We start from the raw sequence: 22,555 nt of genomic DNA on the forward strand, positions 1-22,555 counted from the left end.
ATAAATAGACATACATTAAAACTAAATTATGAATTTATGTACCTCTGACTTTTATGCCAAAATTATTTTTTAAAGCCTTTATAACTATTCTCGGGTAATATTGCTGTTCAAAAATTCTCAATTTGTACATCCAGAATAAAATAATTTTGAAAAAAATGAGAGGATTGCTGTATTTGTGCAGTTGGTGCCTAATTGCTCTTTCAACATGCATATGCATAATCATTTAACCATGTCCCTTGCAGGAAGTTGAAACTAATGCTGCAAATACCCTTTTCATATGAATACTCCATATTACTATCATATACAGTTGATATATTGCATATGTCAAATTATAGCTGCTTCAAAAAGGACCAAGAGTGTTGTTATAACTCAAGATGCTTGTTACTGAATCTTTATTAAGATTTTTCTTTTTTTTTTAACTTATTGCTAGTTCTATTTCACAGCTTCCTGCTAGCCACCAATAATGCTCTTTCTAATGGCAAAGGTCTGTAAATTATCCATGCAATCACTAACACCATTTCACAGACCTGTTCTGCTTCTACTGGTCTGCTAACAAGGCGATTACACCCAAATTACTGAATGCCTATGAAATATTTAAATGTATTCTACTGTACTATGCATTAATAAGAGCAAAGCAAGCTATGGAATTCTGGTTAGCTCCAGTCCCTAATGTCCCCTAATAAGCCTCTTACTGTGACTGCAGTTTAAACAGAGAGGTGAACAAAACATACAAAGGGTGCCTTCAGAAAGGCAGTACTGAACAAATATTGTGTGAGGCAGTTCTAATTTATGGGTCACTTTATAGGTATATTGATTTTTGTTTTCAAAATGGAATAAATGATGTGATTGACCAGCATTCTTTAAAAAGTGCACGAGTTTTCCACTATGTGCCTGACTTGCATAGGGAAAAGTATACACATTTTCCTCTTTCCACAAATAGTTAAGAAAAATCTTACAAAATCAAATAAGGTACTCATCTATTTTATCTCTTGTGTAGTATTTAGGTGATGAAATAAATGTGATAGCATTAAATGCATAATGCAAATTATCAATTTATAATTAACCTTTTAAAATTAAAAGTTAAAACCGTAAATGAGTTAATTTTGAATCTAGGCAGTTCAGAGATTATTTTAGCAGGATATTTCCTATGCAAGTCAGTGGTGCTCAATTTATTTAACTTAACATTTTGTAAAATAGGCCCTATGCTAGATGCTTTAGTTGACAAATTCAAAGACTTCTTTTTTGAGCTCATAATTTTATGGCTACACTGCTTTCTTGGGAAAAAAATCTCAAGAAGCAGAGTAACCATAATTCTACTAAAATAATACCCCGCCTAGAAGCAAAATATATTTTGAAATTCATTGTAATACTATATGGTGTGAATAGCATTTAAGAAAAACCATAAATGATCTAGAAACAGGCACGAAGTGTGAGATAATAAAATTTGCGGACGATACAAAACTATTTAGTGGAGCTGGGACTAAAGAGGAATGTGAAGAATTGCAAAGGGACTTGAACAAACTGGGGGAATGGGCGGCGAGATGGCAGATGAAGTTCAACGTTGAGAAATGTAAAGTATTGCATGTGGGAAGCAGAAACCCGAGGTACAACTATACAATGGGAGAGATATTATTGAATGAGAGTAGCCAAGAAAGGGACTTGGGGGTAATGGTGGACATGACAAAGAAGCCGACGGCACAGTGCGCAGCGGCCGCTAAGAAAGCAAATAGAATGCTAGGCATAATCAAGAAGGGTATTACAACAAGGACGGTAGAAGTTATCCTGCCATTGTATCGGGCGATGGTGCGCCCGCATCTGGAATACTGCTTCCAATATTGGTCGCCGTACCTTAAGAAGGATATGGTGTTACTCGAGAGGGTTCAGAGGAGAGCGACACGTTTGATAAAAGGGATGGAAAACCTCTCATACGCTGAGAGATTGGAGAAACTGGGTCTCTTTTCCCTGGAGAAGAGGAGACTTAGAGGGGATATGATAGAGACTTATAAGATCATGAAGGGCATAGAGAGAGTAGAGAGGGACAGGTTCTTCAAACTTTCAGAAAATAAAAAAACAAGAGGACATTCGGAAAAGTTGAAAGGGGACAGATTCAAAACTAATGCTAGGAAGTTCTTCTTTACCCAACGTGTGGTGGATACCTGGAATGCACTTCCAGAGGACGTTATAGGGCAGAGTACAGTACTTGGGTTTAAGAAAGGATTGGACAATTTCCTGCTGGAAAAGGGGATAGAAGGGTATAGATAGAGGTTTATTGCACAGGTCCTGGACCTGTTGGGCCGCCGCGTGAGCGGACTGCTGGGCATGATGGACCTCAGGTCTGACCCAGCGGAGGCATTGCTTATGTTCTTATGTTGGAGCTTGAAGAATGGTCTGAAATTTGATAGCTAAAATTTAGTTTAGGAGGTGAAGAACTTCTGTGCATGACAGAAGAGCAGGGCTTGGGTGTGATTGTATGTGGCCAAACAGGTTGAAAAGGTGATGGCGAAAACTAGAAGGATGCTAGCTTGCATAGGGAGAGGTATGGCCAGTAGGAAAAAGGAGGTATTGATGCCCCTGTATAAGACTTTGCTGAGATCTCATTTAAAATATTGTATAAAATTCTTTAGGCCGCACCTTCAAAAAGATATAAAAAGGATGGAGCTACTAAAATGGTTTGTGGTCTTCGTCATAAGGCGTATGGTGACAGATTTAAAGATCTCAATCTGTATACTTTGGAAGAAAGGCAGGAGAGGGGAGATATGATAGAGATGTTTAAATACTTACAAGATGTACTGTATTTTTTGCTCCATAAGACACACTTTTTCCCCCCAAAAAGTGGGTGTAAATAAGGGTGTGTCTTATGCAGCGAATACCACATCCCTCCCGGTACCTTTATGTAATCCTGGCGGTACAGCGTTGCATCGCGGGAGCTGCTGGCACCATTCAAGCGGCGGCGCGGGACCAGGCAGGCACGCTTGGGGCTCACACCTGCCTTTCACTTCCGCGACAGATGGGGGAGCCTGCCGATACAGCACTGGACCGAGCTGACAGCACCATTTGAGCGGCGACACGTTACCAGTCAGGTGCGCTCGGGGCTAGTGCCTGCCTCTCACTGCTGCAGCAGATGGGGACTTGGGCGGCCGTCCAACAGGGGAGGCTGCCGATGCAGCGCTGAACCACCAGGATTGCATAAAGATACCGGGGGGGGGGGAGGGAAGGAGGGGGTCCTGCAGAAAGGTATTGGGGAAGTGGGCCCTCTGCTGGAATTACAGTAAATTAATCACTTGTTTAAATTTACAACAAATGTACAGCTGAGGCAAAGGGCCTTGTGCTGGACATGCGAATTGCTTAAAAAAAAAGAGAGAAAATAAAAATGTAAAGGTATCAGCGATGTGCATTTTCCAAAGCTGAGCAGGGTACAGAACCTGGCAGAAAGGGGGGATAGGGTGCAGAGCCTGGCAAGGAGTGTGGGGTTGGGTGCAGAACCTGGCAAGGAGAATTTGGTTCAGAATGGGTTTTTTTTTCTTGTTTTCCTTCTCTAAATCTAGGGTGCGTCTTATGGAGCAAAAAATATGGTAAATGCACATGAGTTGAGTCTCATTTGAAAGGAAGCTCTGGAATGAGAAGGCATAGAATGACATTAAGAGGTGATAGGCTTAGGAGTAAGCTAAGGAAATACTTTTTTACAGAAAGGGTGGTAGATGTATGGAACAGTCTCCTGGAAGAGGTGGTGGAGACAAAGACTGTGTCTGCATTCATGAAAGCCTGGGATAGGCAGGTGGGATCTTTTAGAGAGAGGAAGAGATAATGGTTACTGCGGATGGGCAGACTGGATGGGCCATTTGACCTTTATCTGCCATCATGTTTCTATGTTTTTAAATAAGACTTTTAATCTAATTATTTTTTCAATGTTATTTTGTTGTGATACTCAGCAATGTAGAATATCACATGCGTGTAATGCTTCTGATAAGAACAGAAGATCTGAAACAACTTGTTGGTTGTCATGTTTTACACCACAAATTGTTTTCGCTTGATACTAGCAATTCAGTCTTCTCAGTAGAAAATCATTACCCAGCTCTGTAACAAAGAAAAATACTGTAATTTGCTTTTTAATCTCTGCTACAAGCAAGCTATAGAAAACTTGTCTTCTAGTTGGAATTTCATATTGTAAATATTTTGGTTTAAGCACTGTCAAATCCATCGCGGTTGGGGGGAAGGTGGTCAGGGATTGGGGGGGCCGGTGGCAGGAGGGGGTGGGCATCCCTCCTGCCAATCGCAGTTGGGGGGAGTGGAGTGGGCATCCTTCCTGCTGATTTGGGGGGAAGGGGTTCTCTGTCCATTGCATCCGGCTCAGCTGATTGTGGCAGGGAAATTACCCCCCCCGTACACTGAGTCGGAAGGTCTCTTTGGGGAGCCCTGCCAACTCAAATGATCGGGGATAAATTCCCCTGCTCTGATCAGTTTATGGCTGCTGCATATGGCAAAGATAGGTGGCTGAAATGTAGACCAGGGTTTCCAGGCCTACATTTCAGTTGCCTAACTTTGCATGAATCATGGCTAGGTAGCCATTCAGCCCACCTAATGCCACTTCTGGCATTGGCCATGCCTACTTTGACGTTCCATGGCCTAAAATGACTACCTAGCCATGATTCCAGACACCTTTTATTTAGGCATCGGTGGCGCTTCAATATTGCCATTTTTTGCCGTTTCTGATGGTGTTTTTCAATTAACTTAGGCATCGGCACGGTGTCTACCAAAGCCTAAGTTTAGGCGCTAGTTATAGAATTTCCCTCTTAGTGTGTGGCCATTAAAAATATTACCACCTGAGCCCTAGAAAAATTTAAGGTGGGTCGTCCTGTTTGGGGAAGAGGAGCATTTTTAGGAGCTTTCTGAAGTGCATGTAAGTGGTTGATACAGAAGAATGTCCAAATCATAAATGTCCGCCTTATCCTGCACAAAACACTCCGCCTTGAAGTTCATATGCACTGCAGAGAAACAGCATAATAAACCATCTAAAAAATGTGTTTGAAAATGGCAATTTGGACATGTTTAGCACTAGACTGCTAAACATTTACAAATATAATATCCATGCAAATACAAGTGCCTAGGATTGCTTGTTACTAAATATATTAGTAGGTATTAAACATCTAGTCACAAAAAGCGTAGAGGGGCATAATAAAAAATAACGTCTAAGTCCCCTTCTGGCCTAAGGCCTTAAACGTTGAAAGTAGAAGCAGGGAAAATGTCCATTATCAAAAAAAAACATTCAAAAGGAGGTTTTTTCAATAATGGCCTGCCTCTACGTTCAGCTGTTTAAACGCTCAGACCACCACTACGTCTAAACTTACACCATATAATCAACCTAAAAAAAGCCTAAGTCCCAAACGTCCAAAACAAGAGCTTTTAGGCAAAGGAGGAGCCAGTCCTTCGCCTAAAAGCTGAATCCTGATACGGGTGTCTGTCCAAAACAACACCGGTTACAGAATCCCCCCCCTACAATGATCGGGCAGGAGGGAGCCCAAGCCCTCCTGCCCCGCAGCACCCCCGAACCCCGCGACACGATCAGGGCAGGAGGGAGCCCAAGCCCTCCTGCCCTGGCGAACCGCAAACCCCCGCTGATATCGGGTCAAGAGGGAGCCCAAGCCCTCCTACCCTGGCAAACCGCGAACCCCCGCTGATATCGGGGCAAGAGGGAGCCCAAGCCATCTTGCCCCGCGATCTCCACCCCCCCCTCCGCCGAGTCCAATTGGGCCAGGAGGGAGCCCAAGCCCAGGTGGGGCTTGAGGTGCCTGGGCCAACTGGAATCGGCCCAGTTGTCTTAGGCCCCTTCCATTTGTGCGTCACACATACGTATACAAGCTCTAGGTGGAGGGGGTCCAAGATGGTGGCGTGACTGGTGTGTTGCCAGTGAGTCTCTGACCCTTTTTTCCTGAACCAAATGCCACATATCAAAAGGAATGGCTTAGTTCAGTCTGTTCCCTCACCGGCCGAATTTCTACGCCCCTGCGACAGACTCTGCTGGATTTTACCACCAGAACTCCTCTCCAGGGTGGAATGCGAGGCTCGTTGGAGTTGGCATCCCGGTACTTGGGCACCTCTGAAGAGCCGAAAGTCTCTCTCTCGCCTCCTGACCCGGTAGTACCTCTGTGCCCCGCGACTGACCCATCTATGCAGGCGAGAAGCCCCGATGCCGGAGTGGCTGTGGGAGTTATCTTCAGTGAGGGAAGCAAGACGGAGGAAGGAGTAGCAGGGAATATAATGAGATTATTGGTGGAAGACAGTCCTTTGACTCTCTCGACCCCCTCGGAGGTGACTCTGCTCGATGTCTGGAAAGCTATCCAGAGGATGGATAGAACACTACAAAAAACAGTGGAGGAAACATCTTCCCTAGTGAAAAAGATAGACTTTAGCAAAAACAGTAGATGATATAAAAAAGGATAATAAATTAAGTTTCAAGCAGTAAATGAAGAAATGAAAGCTCTTAAAGTAGTTAATGCTGGATTGATAAAGGATAAACTTTTGGTACATAACAAAATAGAGCAACTAGAGAATTATAATAGACGACTGAACTTGAGACTATTAAACTTCCCAAGGATGGCAGAAATTTCCTCTCTTGAATTGTTTAAGAATTATTTGGTCCAAATTTTGATTTTGCTCCCAAACTTATTCCCCTCTTGAATAAGATTTATTACTTACCTGGTCCTATAAAGAAATTAGGGAGCAAAACACCTGCAGTAAATTAAGGACTTTTACCTCAGCCATTTGAATTGGGAAATATTTCAGAAATCTTGGAAATATCTACTACAAAAATTGAGGAAAGAGCTATCTTGCTCATTTCATTTGTGCTTCAGCAAGATCTTAATGCCGTATTGAAGCTTTATTTTCGTAAGGCTCAAGCTCCTTTTATGGCACAGCGTATTTGGATTTATCCCGATGTTAATAAAGAGACACAAGAAAGGAGAAAATTGTTTCTAGTAATGAGGCAAAAAGTGAAAGATCTTGGAGCCACTTTCCAATTGGTTTACTCTTGTAAATGCCTCATAAAATACTTGCTACTACCACCATATTCTTAGCTCCTGCTCTCCTCACGAATAGACAATAGGTTCAAGAATCAGAAAGTTCTCCTGCACAATAATATGCATTCCGAATCATAGACCAGCTTATATACTCTGATTTCTCATTTAGGGAGATAGTTACTAATGTGCATTTAAAGGAATAAGGCACAATTTTTGCCTCTTGACATGCGTTATCTTACTGCAACACATAAATCACTACAAGCTGCACAATTAGATTCAAAACATACAGATGCATGCATGTATTATTATGCAAATTAAATAACACAGCTTGCATTGAATTCCACAAGCTGTGTTATTCCTGGAAAAATGATGCCATCTGTAGTTGGCATTATATTTCCTGCCCGGGAGCAGGACTGCTAACACATGGCCCAATGCTTGCAGGTACCACCTTAAAGAAGTTTGAGTTATATAAATAGCTGCCCCTCCCCAACACCTCAAAATAAAGACCTTCTGCCTGATTCGACCATCCTCATTCCTTTCACAAATACCCTTCTAATCCCTAGTCTAAGGCCCACCATCCCCCTGAAGATCACCCCTGTAGAGCCCCTCTTTTAGATTACCTCTATATGGCAGCTGCTTCATTAGCAGTGGTACCAATCTCAGCAGGTAATGGCTTCTATTTTGAACCCAGAGCCACAAACGGCAGAAATGACTGGAGATTGGTTCTGTCCAATACCACTGTACGACCAGGGAATATATATCTCCAGCAGACTTGGGTGGGTGGGGGTCTCTGGGGAGGGAGCCTTAGACTACGGTGTGGATAGGTGCTTGCAAGGGAGGCCTTTGCATTGGGGAAGGGGCACCATTTATACAGCTCTATTCCTTACAAAACTCTCCAGAAGCACTGGGCTGTGCATTAGTAGCAATCCAGGGTTTCTAGGGAGCAAAATTATGCAGCTTGCTGCATTATTCATTTCATCATGGGAGTCACTAACCTGCAGAACTCAATTATTACAAGTTAGTGACTCCTATGGTACATTAAGCTTCTATAAAATGTCATATTTTACTGCAGCCTAGTAATGTCCCCACCCCCCCTTGTTAGGAAATCTAAATATGGAATAAAGTTATAACTCCTTTTGACCTTTTGTGGCAAAAAGTTCTTTATAATAGAGGCAAACTGAATTTTAGCTTCGGTTTTGGTTTCAGCACCGAAACTGTCCCCAAATCTGTGTTCGCCAATGCTTTGGGGGACAACTGAAAACATGCCTATGGCTGCTTCCAATTTCAAAATGGCTACTACAACCTTCCACGGCAGTCTAGTAAGGATGTGTGGCAGCCATTTTGGGTATGGAGCTGGCATGGACAGGAGTGACTTAGAATCACTCCTGCCTCAAAGAGGCTACTAGACCAGTTTCTCAGCTCAGTTCTGGAGTACCCCCTTGCCAGTCAGATTTTCAGGATATCCACAATGAATATGCATAAACTTGATTTGCATACACTGCCTCCATTATATGCAAATTTCTTTCATGCATTCATTGTGGATATTCTGAAATAATGACTGGCAATGGGGTACTCCAGGACTGAACTGTGAAACACTGTACTAGAACTCTAGGCTTCTAAAGGTAGGCCTGAGGAGGTCCTTTGGTTGGTGGGAGAACAGAGTTCGTAGTTTGGGGGGGCGGTAGCGGTCAACAATTTTGGCTGCAGATTCAGTTTCCTCTACTTCATAAGAGTACTTTGATTAATGGTTATTTGGGGGACAGAAGCAGAAACAATAACTGATGTTCGGTGGTCTATGTATGAAAGTAAACATATGGAAATTGACCCAGCAGTCTTTTCACTTAGTGATATACTACATCTGTTTTATAAAAAACATCTTCTACAACTAGCTGTTCTTTAATCTACTAGTACAAATTATGGATCAAGATTATTTTAATAGACTCATAATACTACAAACGTTTTCTGAAATTACTAATCAATATACAAAATTATCCACTTGCAAAGTGACAGAAAATATGGAGTGAGGCTGAAAAGTCAGTATCAGTAATTTTAGTATCAAAGTGTTAAAAATTAGTACATCAAGAGTTAAATGCATTAGCAAAACTGCTAGTACGGTATAATTCTCTTTTGAAATCATCCTGATGCTTGCTTCTTATTAAGGTGCTTTTGCTATATACCCTATAGTCCATCATTTGTAAACACATCCTTCTGATGTTTCTTCCAACATCCTGGCAACAAAGCACTGCAATTTCAAATGAGCTAATTAACTTAATTGTTGATGAAGCATGAAATAGTTCATTCACCCTGTTAGCTGCACCATGACAACATCAGATTCTTAGCCTGTGAAGTTACTCATCTATATAAAAATACTCTTTTATACATAGCAATTCACTTAGACCTGTTTATGCCAAAAAATATTCATCACCATTATGTAAAATAAAATTTAAAATGACATGTTAATTAAAATGTATCAGAAGAACAAGATGCTGTCTCTTAACAAGTCAGATACAATTAAAATATTAAACTGTTCTACAAAATTGTTTTAAAAATCATAAACAGCAGCATAAAACTACTGTTTGTAACTGTCTTCCTGGTTTTGTTCTTTTCCAAGAAAAGAAAGTATGCCATCATTGTTTTTAGCTTTTACATATTTAGTGTTCCCATAAAGACAAATATCCAAAGAGAATCAAGCTAATATCAACCTGATCTGAAGAAAACCATTTCAATGTACTAACTAGCAAAATAGATTTTGTGTATATGTGTGTATGCATATATATATATATATATACACACATATATATAGATACACACACCTATAGAGAGATAAAAAGGTATATACTTGTAGATGAATATAAAATATCTTCACGCACACTTAGGTACTTTGCAACAAAAATACCACAAATACCTTTTCATTTTTCCAGGGCTTCATTTCACCTAAGGAATGAGCATTACATACCAAGTATTTGAAATCCTTGAGAAAGTTTTATTCATGAATGATGCAACAGATGGCCTTGATAATCCTGGTTTCCTCAATTTAAAAAAACAAATCAATTGATATATTTTATAGCAAAATGTTTCAGCACTATCATGAAAAAAAACCCCAAATAAATAAAAAGGAACCTACTTTAAAAACTGTCCAAAATCTTCACAAATGCTTTCACAGCCAGGCCATTTACAAACTCCATGACCGTAGAGAGTGTGGGAGGCCCCAGTCTCCTCATGTGATGAGCTATGCAGAAGAATACAGCATCAGATTACTTTCAAAAACCATAATCATTGAAGGCTGCTAGCGCCTGTCAGGTTACAGTCAGTGACAAACAGGTCAAAACAGGTCAATTCAGCTCAGAGCAGTCAGAAAAATTTAATTGTTCTATTGAATAGTTCAACTGCCAAGGCTAGATGATGTTCCAATTAGAGAAGAAATAGAGTCAAAGATGACTGTTAATAAAGGATGAAAAAATGAGATGACTGTATAATATACTATGGTAATTTTGCCATATGACCCATCTGTAACATTTTGCCTATAAATAAAGAATTTATTTCAAAATTGATCAATTTTTGAAGAGAGCATACTTAAAGTGGATGGCAAAGACTCTCTAAAGCTGAAAGGCATATTCCAGTTTTTTTAAACTCTAACCATTATCAACTTTATTTTAAAAAAAATTAGTATTAGTAATAATATTGTAAAACTGTGTCCTTTCAACTCTTAAAACTAGCAATAACTACAATAACAAGGAAAATATCTTACTGTTTGATAATAAATACTGAATAGGGTATCTTGCTACAAATACAGTAAATGAAAACAACGGGACCGGCAATCGCTTCCCCTCCCTGCCGCACCAATTCAAACCACCGGTCCGTCGACACTGCACCTTCTTCTTGCCGCCCAGAAGCCTTCTTCCCTACGTCAATTCTGACGTCAGAGAGGAAGTTCTGGGCCAGCCAGGCAGTGATTAGCTGGCCTGGAACTTCCTCTCCGACATCAGAATTGATGTCAGGAAGAAGGCTTCTGTGTGGCAAGAAGAAGGTGCAGCGGTGGTGGATGGGGGGGGGGGGAGTTTGAATCGGTGAGGCAGGGAGGGAAGCTGACAGGCTTTGGCGTGGCAGGGAGGCAGACAGGCTGGCTTCGGGGGAGGGGGAGGGACAAAGGTTGGAAGGCAGTGAGGGGGACATAGGAAGGAGGCACTGAGGGCACTAAGGATTTAGGAAGGGGCATTAAGGACATAGGAAGGAGGCACTGGGGGCACTAAGGATTTAGGAAGGGGCATTAAGGACATAGGAAGGAGGCACTGGGGGCACTAAGGACATAGAAAGGAAGGAGGGAGGAAATAGAAAGGGACAACTGTTGGGCCTGAGTGCAGAAAGAAAGGAAGGATGCACAGTCAGAAGGAAATGCAACCAGAGACTCATGAAATCACCAGACAGCAAAGGTAGGAAAAATTATTTTATTTTCAATTTAGTGATCAAAATGTGTCAGTTTTGAAAATTTATATCTGCTGTCTATATTTTACACTATATTTGTCTATTTTTCTATAGTTACTGAGGTGACATTGCATATTTTAAAGTCATCTGCCTTGACATCTTTGAAACCCCCCAAATATAAATGATAATTAACATTTTCTCTGCGTATAGTGTGCTTTGTATTGGTTTTTTTATTTTTATTTTATGGGTACCATTATGAATTAATAAGATATTATGTGTACATGAAAAATGAATGGAAGAAATACAGTAAATGAATTGGGGGCGGGGATAGGGTGGATTGGGAGTGGGACTGACAATAAATAGATCTCCTGTTTTGATGAAAAAAATAAATGGTCACATTAAGTATACCTCTGATTAATAATGAAGAAGTGGAACTTTTACAGAGTACTAGATTCAACTTTGGCCATCTTGTTGGGATGGACTGCGAAGGTCTTTATCTGCCAACATTTACTATGTTACTATGACACAAGATCAGGAGATGAAAGGAAGCTTCTTCTAAAAGCTGGGATAACAAAAGCTTAGTGCATTTTATAAGACTTGAGGAAACATGAATGTGGCTTTTGAAGAGCATAGCGGCCCTCACTTGATGAACCAAGCAGGAAAGGTTTGCTAATCTGTCAGGTTGTGGTCTCAACCTGTCAAAGCTAATAAGAGAATTTCTTCTATTTGAGTGTAATAAACCTGATCACTAAATTTATATGGGTTGCTGTAGTTGAGTTCCATATTCTTCAAGATTATTAGGAAGTGGACACAATTTAAGCTTCAGCTTCAAAAAATGGTGCAGTCTGTTTCTGGCTAGACAGAGAGAAACTTACAAAATTATTTTGAAATTTTTGTGAAGAGTTTCAGGTTCAATATGAATGGAAGACTTTAAAACGTGGCTAAGAGCTGAAATTATAATATCTCTAAAGGCCTATAAGGCTTCCATATTTTAAAAATTACTGAAATCTTGATACTCTAGCTTCAACAAACCTTCTAGGTTGGCATATATGCTAGAATCTAATCTAAAGAATTGGATTGGATGTTACTGGTGTGAGGCAATTGGCTGATTACTTAAAGTAGCTTTCAATAGATGCCATCACCATTTTGATTTCAATGAAGAGAGCAGCAATGTGTTAAGGAGTGTGTGGTAACGCGAACAAGGGCAGGACCAATACCCAAGTAAGAAAGAGCCACATGGCAGTTGCAGGTAAAGGAAAAAAGCATTTATTATAGCTGTTAGGAAAGGGATCCTGTTCCATTCACAGGTAGGAAGAAAAAGGGAACATAAAACTAGTCTGTAAATTTAACAATGTCCTTGCTTGGCCTGCTCCTCCAGGGCCACTGTGTACCTTATTACCTCTCAATACAGCAGCACATTTTACTTATCCCTGGCCTGATTCCTCAAAGTTACTAGGGAAGTGTCTAGCAATTACTCAGGTCAAAGTACAAAATCTGTAAGGTTCCAAGTTGAGCTTGGCGAACCTGACTGTAGCAGTTGCAGTTTACATATAAGTGTGGAGGCACAAGCTATGGGGCATTGCTGCTTCCCTCTGGGCCTACTTAACCTAGCTAAGATCTCAGCTTACATTCATCTTGGACCAAGCCCTCCTGGCTCCATCCCTCCTGTGACACTTCCTGTTTTGGAGGGACTATTGAAAGATTAGGTTCTTACCTTAGTGATCTTTCTTATAAATCCATGCTCCATCCCTGAACAAGTGGGTAGTGAATCCCATCTCGTGAGATCTCTTGTAGGAAGCCTCATTAGCATAACTTTTTGCTCCACCTCTCTTACCTCTGGATTACCCTCCAACTTCCAGTGTGTGACAAAGCAGACAGCCATTCCTGTAGAGGACACAGAAGAGAAGGGTATGGGAAAACTCCTTGAGAAACAAGTCTAATCTACCCATATCAATAAATAGCTTACAAACAATGAAACAGTTTTTGTAAATAAAATAACCAATAAAACATTGAAAACAAGGAAACTCAGCCTGCACTGACAAGTGTGGGACCTATCAGAGAGAGACCCCCCTGGAGTAAGGTACATGATAGTTGTAGATGTTAATCTTGGAAAGACTGGTCAAAGAAACAGAAATTCAACTTACCAGTACTTATTGAGGCAGACAATTGGAGAATCAGCAACTCCCAGGGTAGGCATCAGGAATGGAGTGTGGATTTATAAAAAAGAAGATTATCAAGGTAAGAACTTAATCTTTCCTACTTGTAAAATCCCACTCCATTCCTGAACAAGTGGGACGTAACAGAGCAGTCCCTCAAATTTAGGGTGGAACCAATGAGCCTGCTACCAGAACCGAAGATCTAAAGGCGGTATCCCCCTTGGCCACCACATCTATTCTGTAAAACTTGGTAAAGGTATGTAAAGACGACCAAGTGGCTGATTTATAAATTTCTTCTGGGGAAAATGCCAGATTCCACCCAAGAGGAAGGAACGCCTCGTGTGCAGTGAGCTTTCACTGAAACAGGAGGCTGATTTCTGGCTCCAATACAGGCAGTTGAAATTGCCATTCAAATCCATCTTGAAATGGTAGCTTTCAAAGCTGGTCTGCCCTTACTGGCTGTCCAAACCAGCACAAACAGGTGATCCAACAAACAAAATTTGTTTGTGACTTCCAAGTACTCCCAGGTATTCTAGGCTTTGTGTCAGAATGAGATTACTCTTCCAAAAGTTGACCAAACAACCAAGACTCTGCAGCAACTGAACTACTTTGTGAATTTTTTGATGTCCTTCGGCTTCCGACTGAGCTCTGATGAGCCAGTCATCCAGATACAGATGGACTTGGATCCAAGTCTGCGCAGGTGTGCTGCCACAACCACCATCACTTTGGTAAAGGTCTGAGGTGATGTCACGAGCCCAAAGGGCAAGGCAACAAACAGGAAGTGATGTTACAAGATGTGAAACCGCAATATCGGCTGTCCCGGAAAAATGGGAATATGAAGATAGGCCTCTTTGAAGTTCAGAAAGTCCAAAAATTTCCCCAGTGCCATGGAGGCAATCACCAACCTCACTGCTTCCATTCAGAAAAGCAGCACATTGAGGGCCACATTGACTGGGTCTCCAGTCTTCGAAGCCTCTCTTTGGCATGATGAAGTATATTGAGAATCTGCCTGAGCTGAGTCGAACTCTGGAATGGGCTCTATGGCTACTAGACCCAATAATTTCTGGATAGTGACTCTGACCTTGGCCTCCTTTCTGACCTTCACACTGGGGAGTCAAGAAAAAGCACCAAAAGGAGATGATAAAACTAGAGCCTATACCCATCTAATAGAATGTTCAGCACCCTGCGATTTGTGGTGATGTCCTCCCACTCCTCCAGGAATGCCGAGAGCCTCCCTCCAATTCTCAGAGGGGCAGCTGAGGGCCTGGCATCATAACTGCTTCTTTGGGGCAGAAGTAGAGCATGCTCCACCAAACCTTTGTCTGGTGCTCTGAAGATCTCTGACCCAAGGGGCCTCCGGAATACTGACAATATCTTTTGGAGGAATGAAAACTGGAATGCCCCAGTCCCTTAGAGGACCGAGGTCTGCAATCCAGCAATAACTTCTGTTTACAGTCCTGCACACTGGCCATAAGATTGTCCAGACCCTTTCCAAACAAAAACTGCCTTTTAAATGGCTTTTTACTGAGTGTCATCTTGGATGAAGAATCACCAAACCACTGTCTGATCCACAGCATCTGGCACACAGAGATAGAGTAAGCCAACAGCTTACTCACCACCCTGAACAGGTCATCAGCCACATAGTCCACCTCCAGAAATAAAAAATGAAAAATCTTTATCCATGATAGTGACAGGATTGTGACACAAGTTGGAATGACAGGCTCTGGAGACAAAGGATGTCACTGTGGCCGCTTGCAAACCCAAGGCCGCAGAATTAAAAAGCCTTTTGAGCACATAATCAATTCAGCAGTCTTGGGAATCCTTCAACACCATGCCACCTTCACTGGGAAGAGAAATGTGCTTAGTAACCTACGCCAGCAAGGAATCCACCTTTGGAGAAACAAAATGCTGATTAAAGTTATCAGCCATCGTATAGAGTTAGACATAGCCTTGACTACTCGCAGAGGACCTTCTGGCACCTCCTGGTGATCCATGAGCATCTTTGCAATGCCAGGTGGTCTGGAAAACAGGAAGACTACAGCTTCATACTACTCATAAGAGAGCACTGTGATCTTGAGGACTGAGTAATCTCCAACTTCAGTTCCTGAACACATCTCAAAGGATCCCATGGTCACTCATATGGGAAAAACATTCATCTTCTAATGTGGTGTACGTCATTCAATGCAAAAAGTGCAAAGAGGGATGTTACACTGGTGAAACAGGCCAGATGCCAAAGACTAGAATCAACTTATATAGATAGTGCAAAGTGATGCATGTGGGAAAGAGGAACCTAAACTATAACTACGTGTTGCTGGGTTCTATGTTAGGAGTCACTGCCCCGTTAAAGAATCTAGATGTCATTGTTGAGGATACGTTGAAACCATCAGCTCAATGTGCGGTAGCTGCTAAGAAAGCAAATAGAATGTTAGGAATTATCAGGAAAGGAATGGAGAACAAAAATGAAAATGTAATAATGCCCTTGTATCGCTCTATGGTAGGGCCACAACTTGAATACTGTGTGCAGTTCCTGTCGCTGTATCTCAAAAAAGAAATTAGAATAGGTACAGAAAAGGGCAACAAAAATGATAAAAGGTTTTGGACGAATTCCCTATGAGGAGAGGCTAAAACAGCTAGGGCTCTTCAGCTTAGAGAAGAGAAGGCTCAGTGCTGATATGACAGATGTCTATAAAATAGTGGAGTAGAATGAAAGATTAGTTTCTTACCTTTGATAATCATCTTTCTTGTAAATCCACACTTTATTTCGGGACCAGTGGGTTATTTCCATCCACCCGCCAGGACTTTGTAGGAAGCCTCAAAATTTCAGAGACTTAAACCCCTCCCCCTCATACTTCATCACTGTGTCAGTGCCTCAGTTTGTCAGTCATTCTAAAAGCTGCCAGGATCATCTGTAGAGAAAAAAAAAAACAAGAGAGAGGGGAATGGGGAGATCTCCCCAACAAGTAAATCAATTCTGCTCATATCAACAAATGCAAAACAGCAACAATGAAAAACGAGAGAACAGGTTATGAAACATTAGAAACCTGAACGACAAAACCGTGCTATAGGGAGATACTGCCTATACTGTCAGAAGGGGATGCCTGATACAGGGACCCTCCCAAATTAAGTGCTTAATCCATTTTGATGGCACTCTTATCAAGGCTGGACAGAAAATAAAATCCACCTTACCATTACTCGTAAAGGCAGACGATCGGTAAATTAGCAAAGAATAGGGTGGGTTCCCGAAATAAAGAATGGATTTACAAGAAAGAAGATTAGCAAAGTGCCTGTCATAGACAGTAAAGGCATGAGCACATCATCCTGATCATCTAAGTCAGTGGTTCACAAATGTGTCCTGGAGGACCACCAGGCCAGTCGAGTTTTTGGGATAGCCCTAATGAATATGCATGAGAGATATTTGTATATAATGGAGGTAACAAGCATGCAAATCTGCCCCATGAATATTCAAAAACCCAACTGGCCTGGTGGTCCTCCAGGACAGGGTTGGGAACCACTTATCTAAGACATCTGCCGGTGGAATGACCCCTGACTACGCGTGGCTCGGGTTTAGGGCATCCCCGGTACTAAAAGGACCCCTGTATTAGGCAGATTTGGTGAACCTTTGTTAGCCAAATAAGTATGAAATAAAATATTAATAAACTCTTGAGGGAAAACCTTACCCCTGAGGGACAGAGGCACCATCTGAACCCTGCTTAGAACTCTAGGAGCTTTTGCAAGTTTTTGCTCTCATTTTAACCACGTTCATTTATTCTTTATGTTTCTAATCCATATGGTTTACATTTTTATCTTGATCAATTTATTGGAATGTCTGTACCTTTTATTCTGATCAATTTTATTGAAATGTATGCACTGAGATTTTTACTGGAAATGTTTGTATGCATTGTTTTTTCTTATGCTGTGAGCCGCTTAGAACTTCCCCGGTATGGTGGCATATAAATAAATAAATAAAAATAATAATAATAATACATAGTATCTTATGTTCCCTACGGTTTCCATGCATATAACATGGATATAACTGGATAACTTTATTAACATCCCCCAATACAAGATGTCAAGTATACCAAGTCAAATCAAATTTCAACAGTTAAGGAAGCAAAAAAGCAATAGATCAAACGATCCATTCTAAGGTAGATGACAAAAACCAATCAACATATACAGGCAAGAACAAATCAAGGTCAAACAATTTAGAAATGCAGACAAGCGTTGAATCATACATTCCTATCAGAATATTCTGAAGAAGATTTTTTCAAATGGAATAAACATTACCATAGAAAAGCATTTGCAAATAATTGCGTTTTCAACATTTTCTTAAAATTTATCCTCCCAGTACAGGATCATAGAATACCAGGCAGATGGCCACCACGGGAGTAATTTTAGCACTAAAACGACCCAGGAAACTCATACTAAAAATTTTTTAAAAACCTGTAATTTTAGGATTTGGGGGATGGGGAAACTTAGGACTAACCTCCAAACCCCCCAAAATTGATCTCATAGGCTGTCAGCCTGTTACTTACTGTCCCCACTTTAAATTCCACACTCAACCAAATACTGTTGAATGGACTATTACTTTATCAATGGACATTCAGAATCCACCTTTTCATATTAGAATTGGTGGTGTTATGTGGTACTCTTCATCATTCCATCTTTATATTAGAGTTATTAATCTTTTTTTATATAAAACTTTTTATTATAAATTAGAATAACTTATCTTTTTATCTTTTATAGTTCCTTATCGGTTCCCCTTCCCGACGCGTTTCGCATTTCTTTTTCAAGGTCGGGGGAACAAAGGTTAAGAGTAAACTTTTTCCATTTCACTACTGCCCAATGCACCGACCAGAGACCTCCACCCCTCCTGGAAACACTGCACCCAATAACGGGTGGAGGAACGCAGTTGGCCCCGATCCTGGATGCACTGCCACAGAGCCTGTGCTCAAACCCACTACTGGACGAACCTGGGGTGAGCAACACTTCCAAAGGAATGGTCCCTGAGCCCTGTACTGTGGATGAAGGCTGTCCAGATAGGTGCCCTGCAAAGCAGCCAACCTCATGGAAGCAGACATTGCCACGAAAGTCTGCAATCTCTCACAGCCAGAATTGACCCCATGGGGAAACTCTGCAGCATGAAAACACGTGAAGCCACAGAAATACTGACGTTAAAGAAAAGAATACGCATATGCACATAATGCACTAGCTTCTACTGTCTCGCTTGTAGGAAGTTGCTGGAGCTTGCTTGCTGGAAGTTGGAGGGCAGTCTAGAGGTAAGAGAGGAGGAGCACAAAGTTATGCTAATTAGACTTCCTATAAAAGATCATGTGAGATGGGATTGTCTATCCATTTGTTCAGAAATGGAGTGGTATTGTACAAGAAGGGTTTTATAGTCTGTCTGACACTGTGAAGGAGTACTATTAAGGATGTGGGGCAACATTCTAATACACTCCTTCTAAGAGTGTATGAAACTGTTATCAAAGTGTGCTTAAAGTGAATATGAGGCTATACTAATTAGACATTTATTATTTGGACACATTTACAGAAGTATCTTCCCTGAGGCATCAATGCAAAGCACGGTCCTATGCCAGAGTGATAATTTCTTCTTAGGAACTCAAGGACTGTTATTTTGAAGATACCAGTATGTGTATAGATTTTATAAGTTTGAAAGTTTATTCTTTTGGAGAACATCTGAATAGAGAGCATTATAAATGTAAAAAATGTACTTATTAAGAAATAAGGTGAAGGTATCAGATAAATTTAAAATCTGGTTATATCCACAATCTGATAGTCTGATTTAAAGGAACTAATGAGGAGATAGTGTGTGGAAAAATTTGATTCAAACCATTTAAGGAATGAACTATTACTGTTTGATATTCTTATTTGAGTATGACATATGAAAACCGTGAGGAATTGCAGAACTGAGTCTTGATCTGAAATATAGTTCCTTGTCTTGAAGAGCTAACTTTTGAAAATCTATTCCTAACCCAAGCAGCTGATTTTGAAATGACCCTTGATTGACTAGAATCTGAGAAAAAAATTATTTGTCTACATTTTCAGAAGTTATCATAAGACGATACAGAATGCTTTCCTGCTTTTAACAAGTTACAGGTTCTTACTAGTGCAAAAACAATATGTTTATACACTAACACATGGTATGGAGAATTTCGGAAAATGAGAATAGTAAGCACTCACCTGAGGATTCATGTGAACAATAAACCAAGAAGACTGGTAATCTATGACCTTTTATTTATTTATTTTTTTTAGCAGAAACCAGTAAAATCATAAGAACATAAGAATTGCCGCTGCTGGGTCAGACCAGTGGTCCATCGTGCCCAGCAGTCCGCTCCCGCGGTGGCCCTTAGGTCAAAGACCAGTGCCCTAACTGAGACTAGCCTTACCTGATGTTTGCAAATATTTATAATCAGTCATGATAATCTATGGCATGATTATTGGTACAGAATCTATTCATAAAAGTGAGCTGAATCTTTCACTGTTTAAAGCAATTGATTTTAAAAAAAAAATTTTTAATTGTTTAATAATTTCCTTAACTGTCATTCATACAAGAGCATCAAAATGGTGTATAGTAACTAGTAACTTTAAAATGTTCATTTTTTTCTCTTAGCAAATGTTATGCTATCACCTACTTACTTTAGATACAAAGGTCAATACTATGGATGAGGAATTGATCCCAACCTTACTATACAGTTTACTGCATCTGTAAAATGTCATTTTGTTTTCTTGTATAAATAATAAATTAACATTTTGCTATAGATAATAAACATTAAAACTCTTATTAAAATTACCTGTCTCGCCTTGTATTTACAACTGAAGACTGCCCATTCACTAAGGAATGATGAGTTATTGGTGGTGATGCTTTGGAAGTGGTAGAGGAGGTAGTAGAGGAGGAATTGTTAGTAGTGAGGTCTAGGCCTCCATGTTTAATGCCATTGTCTTCCATACTGTGCACTCCAGTCACCTCTTTCCATAGCTGCTGAATCTCAGCAGGACTTAAACCAGCTGTAAAATGAATGAGAGCCTTAATGATATAATAGAGTAAAACTTGTGTATTAATAAATTTGACACTATTAATGGATTAATACCAAGATGAATAAATAGATGTTTCCAACACAATCAATGTATACAAAATGTAAAATTTAGTCTCCTACACTAAAATCATCATGTTTTTGTGATTACAAAGTATTATATTTGTCAATCAAAGATGTTATTAGTGGTAGGCCCCTTAATGAATAAGATATGAAAAGGGCCAAAAAAAAGTAAGAAAATGGTGTGTGTGAAACAAGTATTCCTTTTGAAAGCAACAGATTGATGTTTCCTCCTCCTAGTAAAAAGAAAGAATTTTTAAACAGTAAGGGCCATATTCTATAAATGGTGCCCTAATTGCAGCTGCCTAGTGACGCTTAAGTTCGGGATCAGCATCTAACTTTTATTTTTTAATTGGCTTAATCAGCATGGTAATTGACCATGCCAGTTTTCAGCCAATTAAATTATTTAAATTTTTTAACTTAAATTTTTTTTGTTTTAAGAGTTCAGCGCCAAACTCTTAGGATGCCTAGTGACATCTAAATGGAGATGCCCTTCCACATCTAAGGACGCCTAACGACGCCTATTTCAAACAGTAGGTGTGGTTATGGGTGAAGAATAGGCGTCCAACATAGGCGCCATCAAATTAGATGAGTGAATAGCTGGCCTAATGGAGTGGTGCCTATATCTAGGACGCCTAGGTTTGTTTAGGCGCTACTAAGTGTGATTCTATAAATGGTGCCTAGCACTTGATTGACAACTGTACCAAGTTGCGCCTACAATGTAGGCGCCATTTATAGAATCCAGCCCTGAGTATATTATAATATTAGTAGTTTTTGCTCAAAATAAATGCTTTCAGTTTAAAGCAGACCGCATCAAATACATATTTATTGGGTTTGCTTGATTCATGAGATTGACATTTACTGATCAAGTTGGTAGTGGCAGAGGACTCAGCTATTTCACAATGGTGAAATATAGAGGGTAATTTTATAAAGTCATAAAATAGAACCAGGTGTAAAAGTACATGGATATGGTACTTTTACAGTAAGTATTCCCAGATGAGAGGTTTGAGAGGAGCATGGGCAGAATGATGAAATACACACATAAATTGCAAAAAAGAGATTAGGTTCTTACTTGGCTAATATATTTTCTAGTACATAGGTGTGCTATTCTGAACAGTAGAGTATTCTCCCCATGCTCGCAGAAGGAATCCATTCCAGATTTTCAATGCTCCTTCTCCAGAGGGCTCTGCTGCCCCCTTCAGTTTGTACCAAAGCAGGAGCATATAAGAAGAAGGAGTACAGGAAGACTTCCTAAACTACAAATCTGTTCTGCTCTGAAAGTATAATAAACATGCTAAGCATATTAATTAAACAATCAAAACATCAAAATAACCATACCAATCAAAAACATTTATGGAGCTCAAACATTCCTCCAATGTGTTAAAGCAATAGATTATTCTTGATACTCTTGAGGTCTGAATGACATATAAACCTCCGTTTTGACTTAAATTTCCTGTTTGAGACAGTAGGCAAGCAAAGTAAATAACTGACTGGGTGGGGTTCCAGATGACACACCTTTCTATTAGAAAATATATTAGCAAGGTAAGAACATAATCTCTTTTTCTAGTGCAATAGGTGTGTCATTCTGGACAGTAGGGACATACAAAAGCAGTCCTAGAAATTTAAGGCAGGACCCCTGCACCTGCTTGTAACATTGAGGATCCAAAGATGGAGTCTTCCTGTGCTGCCTCGTTAACTCTGTAGAATTTGGAGAACATGTGCAGAGTGGACCAGAACACTACCCTACAAATCTCCCTGGGTGAAATCGCCCAAGTTTCTGCCCACGAAGAGGCTACACTTCTTCTGGAATGCCCTTTCAAGGAAACTAACGATTGCTGTCACAGGCAATATATGG

At 40.4% G+C, this 22,555-nt stretch overlaps 1 protein-coding gene across 32 annotated transcripts in view; it reads right to left on the reverse strand.

Annotated features, from left to right (window-relative positions):
• The window catches only part of FOXP2 (forkhead box P2), a 979,918-nt gene that overhangs the window by 111,753 nt on the left and 845,610 nt on the right, over positions 1 to 22,555 (reverse strand). For all 32 annotated transcript variants that reach the window (XR_004540577.1, XR_004540578.1, XM_033957711.1 and 29 more), the window contains 2 exons: positions 20,401 to 20,614; positions 10,138 to 10,242 (listed from right to left, as the gene is read on the reverse strand). Coding sequence is in view for 30 of the 32 variants with exons in the window: in XM_033957711.1 (XP_033813602.1) it covers positions 10,138 to 10,242; positions 20,401 to 20,614 (319 nt within the window). In the remaining 2 variants the exon portion in view is untranslated. The remainder of the gene's footprint in view (positions 1 to 10,137; positions 10,243 to 20,400; positions 20,615 to 22,555) is intronic.

The sequence above is a fragment of the Geotrypetes seraphini genome, chromosome 9, assembly GCF_902459505.1.
Source record: "Geotrypetes seraphini chromosome 9, aGeoSer1.1, whole genome shotgun sequence".
Lineage (NCBI taxonomy): Eukaryota > Metazoa > Chordata > Amphibia > Gymnophiona > Dermophiidae > Geotrypetes > Geotrypetes seraphini.